General features: G+C 44.7%; 1 protein-coding gene across 4 annotated transcripts in view; it reads right to left on the bottom strand.

The window, feature by feature from the left end:
- The window catches only part of b4galnt4a (beta-1,4-N-acetyl-galactosaminyl transferase 4a), a 157,612-nt gene that overhangs the window by 531 nt on the left and 144,544 nt on the right, over positions 1 to 12,537 (bottom strand). For all 4 annotated transcript variants that reach the window (XM_039807650.1, XM_039807653.1, XM_039807651.1 and 1 more), the window contains 11 exons: positions 9,743 to 9,809; positions 7,215 to 7,379; positions 6,776 to 6,885; positions 6,020 to 6,120; positions 5,697 to 5,770; positions 4,008 to 5,553; positions 3,169 to 3,548; positions 2,020 to 2,173; positions 1,832 to 1,904; positions 955 to 1,108; positions 525 to 651 (listed from right to left, as the gene is read on the bottom strand). In XM_039807650.1, the coding sequence (XP_039663584.1) occupies positions 525 to 651; positions 955 to 1,108; positions 1,832 to 1,904; positions 2,020 to 2,173; positions 3,169 to 3,548; positions 4,008 to 5,553; positions 5,697 to 5,770; positions 6,020 to 6,120; positions 6,776 to 6,885; positions 7,215 to 7,379; positions 9,743 to 9,809 (2,951 nt within the window). The remainder of the gene's footprint in view (positions 1 to 524; positions 652 to 954; positions 1,109 to 1,831; positions 1,905 to 2,019; positions 2,174 to 3,168; positions 3,549 to 4,007; positions 5,554 to 5,696; positions 5,771 to 6,019; positions 6,121 to 6,775; positions 6,886 to 7,214; positions 7,380 to 9,742; positions 9,810 to 12,537) is intronic.

Genomic DNA, 12,537 nt, shown 5'->3' on the forward strand with positions numbered 1-12,537 from the left:
GGCGGCTTCTATACCCAAATTCAGCTCATAATTGCAACACGTTTTGATAGCAGCAGCCTTTCTTGATTTTCTTCTTGACTTTGCTGGCCGAAACATTCAACACTGGGAGCATGCAATATTAATTGTGCGTGCTGTCTCTGATTTCCCTTCATATGCTGTTTGTTGTCCTGCACTTGTATCCTATTGGCATTGTGCACACTATCCACCTTCATTGTTTTAAAAAAGGACATTCACACACTGCACACTTGAGGTACAGCAGTGACAATCCACACAAATACAAATATTGTATCTTCACAGTAATGAATTGTAGTATACTGGAAGTGGCCACCATCGTTTACGCTTCTGTACAACATGATGTAACACAATTACCATTAAAAAGCATATCATGTTTAACTACAACTTTAAACTTTACCATGACTTGAGTCAACATCTCTCTGACACAGTCGCAGCAACAAAAAAAGAACTCAATGACCTTCTAATAGTATTCCTCGCATTCATACTGTGTTGGCTTGTTGCTGGGTTACCTGTCCAGCAGCTCCCAGTCCTCTCCACCCCAGCGGTCTTTGAATTCCTCCGTGTTCATCCCTCCAATCTTATCAAAATCAGACTTATAGATTCCAAAAAGGCCGAAGCCGTTCACTTCCCAGTAACCTGCGGAAAGCACAAAAAGAAATTTAACAGAAACGATTGGGCCCGTTGCATGTCACTGCATTAACAGTGATCTGATGCCTATACAGTACATGTATAGGCTTTTGATGCAAGTAATTATTATGCATGTAAACTGAGAACCTGTATCAGGAATTCAAAGTAGTTGTCTGGAACTTGGGAATGAGTTTGAGTGACGTGTCTAAAAACTAAAAACTTTAAAACTGTGTTGATGTTTGTGTGATTATTCCTGTATGAGCGAAGACGCGTGTGTGTAATGTGTGTCGTGTGTGTTTTGTTGTGCGTTACCATCAGGCTCCTGTGGCGAACTGCCGCAGCTGAGTCTCATGACAATGGGAGCGAACGCAAGGCGTCCCTCCACGCAGTGCTTCCTGATGCTTTCCAGGATGTTGAGAGGGAAGTGGATGTGCAGATCACACAGGAACACAATGCTGTGACTATCCTGCAAGAGGAAACACAAATGTAATCTTTCTTATGTCTGAGAACAAGAAAAGTGTGTGTGAATGAGTCTGCAAATTTCTCTGCCTGTGATTGGATGTTCACACACGCCTAATATGGGATTTTCGGATTAAAGAAAGTGGAGAAGTCTGGGCTCAGCGTCAGTGGCTTGTCTTCACTTCCAGACCCTGCAGGCCGTTCAGACATGAGTGACGGCCCTGTCATCAAACGGTGACAGCACTGACACCCAACCGACGGATCAACGTCTGTCCAAATTTCCATCCGCTCCACGCCCCTGTGGGTGGGTGTGCGTGCGTGTGTGACAGAGAGACAGGCTAGAAAGCGGCGTTAAGGGCACATGCACACAAATAACCTGTGAAAGGGAATGGATGTGACAGCTATGGCATACACATGACAGAGGAAATGCAGCTAACTGTCTAAGTGATTCCCCGTCACCCACAGCTGGGCTCTGTGGCAGAGCGCGGATGGAAGCAGGAGGAGGCTCGGAGGTAAGGGCGAGATCCACAGCCCGTGACAGACCGGCCTAGCATTGATGTATTCATTATGCATGAGTGTTCTTTCGGTCTGTCCATCAGTTAAGGTCATGTGGTCAGTGTGAGTGGCTGACCTTCAGTGAGTGGCTTTTTCCCTGCCAGCTTGCATATTGTTGTCTTGCCTCCGTGTGTGTGTGTGTGTGTGTGTGTGTGTGTGTGTTTGTTTTTCTAACCTCTATAGTGTCTACTCCGATCTGCAGTCCTGCTGAGCGCTCAAAGTTCCCTTCTCTCCTTAGATATTCATATCTGTCAAAACAAATAATATACACACACATCACTTGGAAGCCTTAAAAATGTTCTGAAAGATTTCAAAATGTATTTAAAGTCCTATTCCATGGCCGATTGTGTTGCATTCACAAACCTGGGCACACTGCTTTCTCTGAGTGCCTGCTCCACGTCCATGTCTTCACTCTCAAAGTCGACAATGATGATGCTGAAATTGTCATCCTTCGTCTGGTGATGAAGATTCTCCATGTCAGAGATAAACTGCTGTACCCAGCGAGCCTGGTTTTTCACTGAAGGACAGTAAGAACAACGGGAAAAGTGAAGGGAAAAATGAGTAGAAAACAAAGTTTGAATAATCTTAGTTTAACAGTTGCTTCTATATAGGGCTGGACGATTAATCGAAAAGTTATCGACATCGACATTCTGAAGCTGTTATCGACGTATTTTTCCCATTTATTTTTGTTGATAGGCCAACTTTCTCCTTAAAAATATTCTCCCATGTGTGCAGGGTCCGAAATTAACACTCGGGCCGACACGCACACAGACTGGCGCACACACCAGCCACTACCTTCTGTTTACTGCTAGCTAGCGTTTACCTCAGGCTAATTCATTAGCTAGTAAGTGGCGATTTTTGGAAGACAGCCTTCCAAAAGAAAGCACAATGAAATGAAATGTTAACCAATCATTAACCGTTGACCGACAAGCAGGAAACAGAGTCCCAGTTCACCCGTCCGGGAGGCTCTGACACACTCTCCGCACTCTGTGTCCGCGGACACCTGTAGGCTTGTACCGGTGTTGATGTTTTGTGCGTTGTCGGACACATGCAACCACTTGCAAACACCACCAACGCTTGCGGGACTGACCCAAGTCTACAGTGGCCCGCGGCGTGTATGTCCAAGCCTGTCTCCAGCGCCTCCACCTGCAGGTTGTCAGCCTGGTATACTCTGGGACGGACGATTTAACTCGCCGGTCCTCATCAATATAGTTTCATGTGTCACGTAGCTCTCCACAAACAGAAAAAAAGAGGAGCTTAAAACACAACTTGCTGGTTCAAAGTTAGGACTACCAAGTTAATTAGCAGTTAAGAAATAGATTGTATAGCCTATATACATTTTTATTATGCAAAAGATGTTTTTTAAAACTTTATACAAAAAAATAGAAAAACGCAACTGTCCGTCGTCGAATCACAAAAAAGTGATTTTGAGTTTAGGTCATATCGTGCAGCCCTACTTCTATACCATTTATTCAGTTTTGAAAGTTAACCGAAGTCCCCCTTTTGACTGACCTGGCACCACAAAGTGCACCATGACATCTCTCCTCCACTGCAGCATGACCGGCTGGCAGAGCAGAGGCTTAGCATAGGCTGTGCTCCAGGGGGTCGCTCCGGGCCGGGCGGGGGACCTGGTGGAGGGAGGGGCCGGTGGGGTGGTGAGGCTGGATGTGGCAGCTGATGGGGCCGAAGCTGGTGCCGAGGCCGGGGCAAAGTCAGTGTTCTCTAGACTTTCCTCTCCCTGCCTGCCGCGGTGGAGCAGCAGGTAGATGTATTCTGACAGACGCACCACGCTGCGGCCTCTCTCCATTAGCTCCAGCTCCACGAGGTAACGGTTCCCTCTCGCCGAATCGCGCCGCTTCTCAACGTTGACGATTCGCAGCAGGGTGTAGATCCTGGGGCAGAGACAGAAAAAAAGCTTAAGAAAGCACAGAGAGGTTGTACATGTTCTAAATTATAATATGAAAGAGAGAGAGAGAATGCAAATATAAAACACTATTTCTAATATCACTCTCACAGCGGCATTGTTTGACTGTAGGCAGATCACTTAAAAAAAGCAGCTACTCGCGGCGAGTGAAGTCAGCATGGTGTGATTTAGGACAAAAATGAAAACAGAGGGGCCAAGCTACTTTACACAAATAACAAATGCTGCTGCAGAAAATGGTAATCAGCACAGAGAGGACTGCTAACGTGAAGTCAAAGCACCGGGGCATGACCAATGTTCTCGGTAAAATTACTTCTTGCTTTACATAATGGTTTGCATAAGAAACCACATCTGAACTTACAAAGTTCCAGGGAAACATAAGCCTTCTTTTAGTCTCACACTATTCCTACTTCCTCCCCCTTATACTCACCCTCCGTTACGTTCGTTGAGTTTCTCCATGTACTGCGCCAGCACATCCACCACCTCACTCTCTGCCAGCTGGAGGTTGCCAGACACATTGCAGCGCAGGTCGTTCCAGTCAGAGCGCAGCAGCTCAAAGTCCATCGGATTGACTGAGAAGGTCCTCTGCCAGTTGATGCTCTCCTCTGCCCAACCTGGCCGCACCTCGACCTCCTCGTAGCTGTAGTCCGACATCTCGCCCTCCTCTGGTTCTGGCTCGGGGTCAATGTCGGGGTCAGGATTGGAGCGGTTTGTATCCTGGTCCTGTTCTGCCGGGTTGGGGTCCGGGTCTGGCTGCTGCTGGGACTCTGTGATCTCAGAGGTCCTGAGGTAAGAGGTGACCCTTGTCTGACTTTGGAGCGTGTTTTCTGTGGAGTTGAACCTTTGCTGGGTAACCGGAGGTGGATCTTTGTGATGGGTTAGCGGGTTGCCTTTTCTGGGCACATCAGCAGTGACAGTAGTCTTTAAATCCCATTGCTCCTCTTTCCTCTTGCCTTTGTCTGGTTGCTTTGCCTCGGCTGCCCTGTTGCCAGACTTCTGTACGCTTTCATTCTGTATGTTGATACTTCCATTGTGATGCTTACCTTCTTTTGTGGGTGGATTGGGCCAGAGCTGAGGGGCACTAACAATACTTCTGCCTCCGGTTATGCCTCTCCCAGCATGTCCTTTGGCATCCAGGTTGACCAGCCTTGTGGTCTTCCCAGTTTGGTACAGAAAGACCCCCGGGAACACCTCTCTAGGGTGGCGAGATGCTCTCTCCTCCCTCCTCTCTCGACGCTGCTCCCTCTCCCTCTCCCTGTCCCTCTCCCTCTCCTTGGCAGTGCGAGGCCTGGTGATGTAGATCTTGTTCTCTTCCCTCTTCTCCTTCTTGTTTCCAGCGAGCTTGTTGTTTTGGTTATCATGGAAGTTGTTGCTATGGGCGGAGTTGCTGAGGATCTGCTTGGCTCGGCTGGCAAGGGCAGAGAAGGAGGACTTTTGGGGGAAAAGGAGTGAAGACTTGCTCAGTTTAGGCAGAGTCTCAACTCCCTTCTCTCCTCCTCCTCCTTCTCCTCCTCCTCCACCACCTGTTCCTCCTCCTTTCCTGCCAGGGCTCAACTCTGCAGGACCGGTGCGAATCCAAGACAGGGAGCGACCCCGGACCACACTGTCCATGTCAGGCTGAGGGCCCCTGGGTTGGGGCTCTTCAAATCCCTTCCTCGTGTCTTGTCTAATGTTTGTGTGATCTCTTCCCCAGTCTCTGTCAATATCCCTACCCATCTGTCCATCACTGTGAGGAAAGTGTCTCCTTTCTCTGCGGCGTATGATACTGTCGACTGCTCCATCCTCCTCTTCATCAGGGTCCTCCTCCTCTTCTTCCCCTTCTCTGCCAGCTGGTGTGGGCGCAGGCTTCGAGTGCAGATGGGAGGGGTTGGAGGTGTGGCTGGTCTGGCTGGGATGAGAGGGCTTCTTGGGTGACTGCGTGCCAACGATCTCTGCCTCGTCCTCTACATCTACCACCTCTTCTTCATCGAGGAAATCTGGAGACGTGTGAAGGAGACACAAAGTTGAAAGAGTGTGTGTGTGTGTGTATGTGTGTGTGTGTGTGTGTGTGTACATGCGTGTATATATGTGTGACTGTGCGAGGATCAACGAATGTGTATCTCTGTAAATTATTAGTTACCATCTGGGTTGGGGAAGAAGAACGGTCTGTCATCTTCCTCCTCATCCATCTTCATATATTTGTAGAAACCAAACCTGGCAGACAAAAGAGAAGGCAACAAACACCCATAAACACACACACACATTCAAAAAAGGTTGACATTTCAATGTGCCTTGCAGCACAATAAACTTAATCTCTTGGAGAGAGGTCGCATGAATCACTGCCATCAAATTCACAGACACTTGAGCAGTTATTCAGCATAATCAGTGTACTCTCTCATATATACAAGACAGAGACAAATGGTCCCTTAGCTCTCAAAAAGATAAAGGCAATAATGTCCTTACTTCTCCAAGTAGATAGGGGACTCTCTGTAGAAACACTTGTTCTCTCGCTCCATATGGGTGAGGCGTGTGAAGTCATTGGGGTAAACGAAGGACAGATAGACCTGAAGAAAAGTTAAAAGTCTGTCAAAACTGCAATGAGCTCAGAAAACACTGATAAGGGAGTTAATTCTTATTTAGCAGTACTGTATGAGGATAAGATAAACACCAGCGTTTAATCAAAATCAGCCACTTACTCTACAAAATGCTGTATTTTGGTGATTCAAATCTAAAATGGATTTTTTTTTTTTTGGCTCTCGTTTTCACTTATCTCCGCAGCTGCTGCAGTAACTCATGTTGTCCTAAAGGGGGGAGCAGCGCTCAACACTATCTACCAGCTGCTTCCTCAGTGTGTTTTGATACAACAAACAGGAGAGTCCAAACCAGCATGGACTTAGCTTCTCTGCTCTTTTGTTCTCTGTGCAGTTGATTATTACGCTGACTCTGTAAGGGGATACTTTTAGCAGGTTCAAATAATACTGTTTTTTTTTTCGATTATTTTTGGGCCATTTTTGGCCTTTATTGATAGGACAGCTGAAGACAGAAAAGGGGATAGAGAGGGGGAATGACATGCAGCAAAGGGCCACGGGTGGGACTCAAACCCAGGGCTGCTGCCAGAGGTCTAATTTTGGTCTCTCACACATACTGACACACACTAAAAAAATCATCACACATCCTGAGCGGCGGGTCTTTTTCTGACTCAAAGTGGAGGTGACTTACAAATTGGAGGCCCTGGTATCTGGCGATGGGAAAATCTTTGACGACATAGGTTGGAGAGTAGAGACAGGCCGGAAGAACGTTTTCCAGTCGGGAGGGGTCGATCATAGGAGCTGAGGAGAGAGGAGAAAAAGAGAAGGGGAGGTAAATATTTGAGATCAGGTTACAAACAAATACGTAAATGGATATTCTGGTATCAACAAACTCAAGACTCAGAAAGCTGAAAGATGTTCAGGGCAATAACAAAAACGAGGAGGAAAACACACAAAAAATGGAACATAGCCAGATAGACGAAATTACAGTCTGAATACAGCTAAACTGACAGCCAGAGATACTTTTAGCCAGACAGTCAATCATTCACTTAGAGAAAAAGAGACAGGCCACAAAATCAGGATGAGGACAGAAAAAGGGGACAGCCTGAAACGATGACGGGCAGATTTACTGCTGTAGAAGGTGTCCCTGGGGTCCGGCTTTAGCATATCCGCTCCGTGCTGCACAATGCCGCCTCTCTCCAAACCCTGGTGCTGAGCCTCCTCTGGGAGACGGATGTGACTGGCCAAGGTCTGGGGGATGTGGTCCACACTGTTCATCTTCAGATTGGACTCGTCTGAAAAACACAGAGACAGAGAGATACAGAGTGAGGCAGAGATGATGTAGTAAAGGGGAAGAGAGAGAACAGTATTTCACTCTCCGTTTTGATTATCTTAACGCTGGATACATTTTCCGTTAGCCGTTGGAAGTAAAATTACACATTATTTGTGTCATAGTCATCATAAATCTTTACCGACCACGAAAAGATCAAGCATGGGGAGAAATAAGAGACAGGGAGGAAGGAAACAAAGGAAGAGGAGGAGAGCTGCAACAAAAGCTGAATTGAGAGAATTAGAAAAAAGTTGGAAAAAAAACAAATACAGAGCAGAGCAGAGTCATAATTATACCAATCGATGGCAGGGAAGGAGGAGAGAGCATCTGTGATTAATGGCATGTCATGTCAAGAGCAATGCCTGATGGGAGAAATGCTTTCTAATTAACAGGGTGGTCAGCATCATTTTTATCCTCCAGAGGGTGGAGTGTGCACATTTGGTCTGTGTGTGTGTGTGTGTGTGTCTCTGTACGCACACGGTACACAGACAAAAGCCTCTTTTTAGATTTCCTTTCTTCAAACAGCAAGACATCTGTTGATCACATACCTGGTTTACACTACACACAAGCCTGGCCAAGACTAACCAATTATCCATGTTACTGTAATCCTCAAACGAAGCAAACAAGGAAAACAACACAACTCTTCTTCTCTTACTTCTGATTAATGTCTTTCATGTTGCACAGATCTAATCAGGTTGTAATAAAAAATACAGCATTATTTCTGTATGGTACAGATATCATCCACATTATATACCATGCAAATATGACAACAATTTTATAGTTTTGTGCTCATTTTTTGTGCTTACAATTCCTGGTCTCTGTAGTAAATGTCTATGTGTGTATGGTGGTGTAAATTCATGAACAGCTACCATCTGGGTTGCGCTTTTACTGTATGTGCAACACAAGGTATAATATCACACTACTAAAGAGATGTATTTGGCAAGAAACCTTGAGGAATTATTTTGGAGCTGTATTCAACTGCCCTGCAAATTAAAATATTATGTTCCATGAACAATTAATTACCTTGATATACTGTGAATGATCCTATCATTTGTAAAAATCCAATAACACACACTTAAACTGTCTATAGGATTTTTTTTTGCCACGGAGATGGATATTGAGAAAACCATCGGGATAAGATACTACATTCTGGAAATATTCAATAATTTAAAAGTCTACAAGATACAGTAAGTGCTTACACGGATGGTAAAACAAATGCACTCTACCGTACCAGTTTGGCACAATTATTCCTAGTTTTCCAGAAAATTAATCTGAGCAGAAAAAGTTAGTTAAAAATCACTTCACATTCAAAATATGTATGGACTTACATTTTGTTGTTGAGGTGATGAGAATGTGGCTCATAGTTTGGCCATGAACTGAAAAATCGTATTAAGCGCTACAACACACAATGATGTTAATTGAAAGCCAACCACATGTATCACTGGGAAAGCCTATGCATGTTTCTCTCTGTCAAACGGGAATGAATATCAAATACTTTCCACAGTGAGAGAACGGAGAAACCCAGTAAGATAGAGAGCATGACATACAGGCAGAAGTAGGGATGGATGGGTGGAGGGAGACAGATGAGGAGATGGTAATGTTTGAATCCAGCAGTTGACCTCATATACTGTACAAGGCCTCCTTCACTTTCGTAGCCTTTCGTTAACAAGAAGGCATACATCCCTAGCAACCTGCAGCTTTGCCCATAATGACAACTCCACACATCATTCTCTGTGCAGCTGGCATATTCCTTTGTTAACGATACTGAATCCCTGTGACACACTGCTATTCTTGGAGCTACCGAGGATAGACATCTACTCGGGAGCTAGTGCTCTCATCTCTGCTACAAATGGCACCTATGGAGGAAAAATAGATTCTATTACATTCTGTATCTTCTCTTTGGCCCGACATAGAGAAGACATGCCATGCTCTCAAAGCGACAAACTGCAGCTTCCCTATGAGAAGAAACTAAATAAGAAATAAGGGAAAAAGTTTTAAGCCGTAAGTTTTAGACAATAAATGGAAGTTTGTTTGATGGAGAAGAAAGAAGCACATATTGGTTCAAAAAAGGCAGATTCTCTGACATTAAACTACTGATCGATACCAGACTAGACTAATGAAGTTAGTTTTATAGCACCATTTCCTGTTTCTAGTTGGCAAGCTCTCGGCTAAACTAAAAGAATATAAAAAAAAAAGAGAGACAGAAATACGTCTCTATCGTTAAAGAGTCCCATGTGTATCCTAGCCAGTCAAGTCCATTTTAAAATTCATCATGTTTATTTCATTTCCAAGACAAGATGACAGAACCGCTTTTCATGCAGCTCTTACCTGTGTACAGGGAGATGTAGGCTGAGTCTATCACTTCATATTTCAGACCAGGGAGGAACGGACGCCACTGTGTGTGAAAGCAAAGGGAGAGAAAAGGGGTGAGTGAGAGAAGAAAACTAAATGTCAACATGTGGGAAGTATAAGGTGAGCAGAAATCGTCCATCACTGTTTGCAGGCTAAACTGTGACACTCCCGGTGCTATTGATATTAGCAACATCACAGGATCGATCTGATGCTGGGTTTTTGTATAAACACACTTAGCCAGATAGGGAAGGGAGGAAGCAGAAGGGGGGAAAACGTGTGAACAGAGAACAAGAAACCTGAGGCTGTAAGGGGTAAGGAAGGAAGGGAGGTATGAGCAAACAAGCAAAAAAACAAAAACAAAAAACTGAGAAAATAGACTGTGAGCAGAGGGAGAACAGAGCCGTGACAAGGAGGCGTGAAGAGGAAGATCTAGTAATGACCTGAAAACAGAGAGAAGCATGAGGAGAAAAATAAAGAGAGAACGAGAGAGAGAGAAGCTACAATTCTTTTAAAATAGATTTGCCAATTACCACGTCACTTCTGGTTACCCAGGATATAATCACAGGAGACAGGTCATTTTCCAACCCTCGGGTTGAGAATACAAATATAAACACCCTCCTTAGGCTCATGCAAATGCCTCCACATGTATATGCAAAACAAACACGCATATACACACAAATGAACTGTTTTGTCATTCATGCAGCACAGATTGCTAAATGTAAAAGCCCAATCCAAGATTTGTTTTGCACAATATCTATATTGTATGCTGATCCTTCACACCCAATGCTGACAAATGCACACAAAGGGACACACGGCCAAACAAGTGCACGTATAGAAAAGAACAACAAGGACACAGTGCGACATCATGCTGAGCAGCAGCAGCAGGGAGCGGCTCAGCAGGCCACCCAAGGCCTCAGCATTGTGTTATTATTTCAGGGTGATTGGCCTCAAGGACAAGGCAGACGGCTGTCAAAGCCTGACTCAAGGAAGGACAAAAAAGTGGAGACCACATATGAGTAGTAACTTAACAGGTGTAGTTTCACTCACAGCCAAATCACACTACAAACAGCAAGTCAGAGTTCAACCATCCCAAATTCGATTTGAATATTAAAAACAACAGTGTTTTGTGTGAAAATGTGTGTGTGTGTGTGTGTGTGTGTGTACAGATGCGTCCGCTGTGAAATAGTGTTGACACGGAGCAGCAGGAAGAAGCAGAGGCCTGCTCACTGGCCCCACAAGTTCAACAGAGAGGAAAGAAAATCAATATCCAAGGGAAAATAATAAAAAGTACCAACCGCAGAGCAAAATGACAATGGGCAGTCAGCAGTGTTGTTTCATCACATTTTATCATTCTTGGGCCACCCAGTGACATATGAGGTTTTGATATTGTTTTCATTCAGCTGCCCAAAAGTGGGTGTGTTCATTGCCCGCTGGAGACACGCACGCACACGCACACGCACACGCACACGCACACACACACTTTGCCTCTGGTTCCATGTTGGGTGGTTCACTTGGTTCACACTTCACCCGAATGTTGGAGGTCTCCACCCGATGCAATCAAAGGCTACTGAAAACAGCAAACATACGCACGCACGCACGCACGTGTACTTTGTCTCTGGTTCCATCAGACGCAGGTTCTTTTTTACTCCTTGATGATTAGTAGTTTATTGCTTCTGAGAGAGCTGACTGCTGGCTGCTGTAGTGTTTGTTTCCTTCCATTCAATTGGCTGCTCCAAAGCCTAAGGCACTATGGATATGAAGTTGTTTTGCTGGTGTGACACATAAGAGCTAATGACATAATGAAACTACCTGACCTTTCCCAGTATACGTAAAAAAATCTATTCAGATTTCAGGTCCAATAACATTAACAGAAAGAAAACACTTCCATATAGTGGTCTCGCAGTCCTGTCCTGAATTTTCGAGGGAATAAAGGTGAATCGAATCAGGCAGCTTCAACTAGACAAATGCTGTCCAGCTGCTGTCCATGTCCATTTGTTCAATAAAGGACAGAGAGGTTCACTGCGTTGTTTCTATCTGTTCTCTCTCTCTTTCTCTGTCTCACTTGCGTGCCCACCCGGCTTTAAGCCCAAATTGGTATAGTGGTAAACAGAGAAAAGTCAGTGGCAGAGAAAGCGGAACAAGACAGATGTTAACAAGCCTGACGACACTTGCCTGAGGGAAAAGGCAGGAAGAGACTGAGACTTCACTGTTATTTATTTATTTATTTAACCTTAATTTATACAAGGTAGGTTGGATGAGCTTACATGGTCATTCAGAACAGTCCCCCCCTTTACAGTTACACTGATATTATGAGGGCAGGACTACCTGTAAATTGTTATTAAGGTCACTGCAGTTGCCACATGAACCACTTTCTAAATGTTGGGGACTATGCAAGATTTAAGGACATGGCAGGGTGATATAAAATTGTACTTTTTGGGAAGAAATCCAGTCAAAAGACCAAAACGGACAATTAATTTATCCTACTAAAAAGACTGTGTAGCCAAAGTCTGATGTAGAGCTCCATCGTTGTCCAAAAAACTATTAAAGACACATTAATGAGCCACATGCACTGTTCCTTCGTACCACGAAGAAGGTCACTGTAGTTCATTTTGAGTTGATTCCATTTACACCTAACCTGACAAGCCGGATTGTTTGTTAAAACAGAACCATCTGAGAAGCCGTCATTGGAAACTGTTTGGAAAAGGAAAGGCACTTTCAAAAAAATACCTGGCAGGTGATTGGATGAACCATCTGTCTATCACGCCCGCTAT

This window comes from Perca fluviatilis, chromosome 8, assembly GCF_010015445.1.
Source record: "Perca fluviatilis chromosome 8, GENO_Pfluv_1.0, whole genome shotgun sequence".
NCBI lineage: Eukaryota > Metazoa > Chordata > Actinopteri > Perciformes > Percidae > Perca > Perca fluviatilis.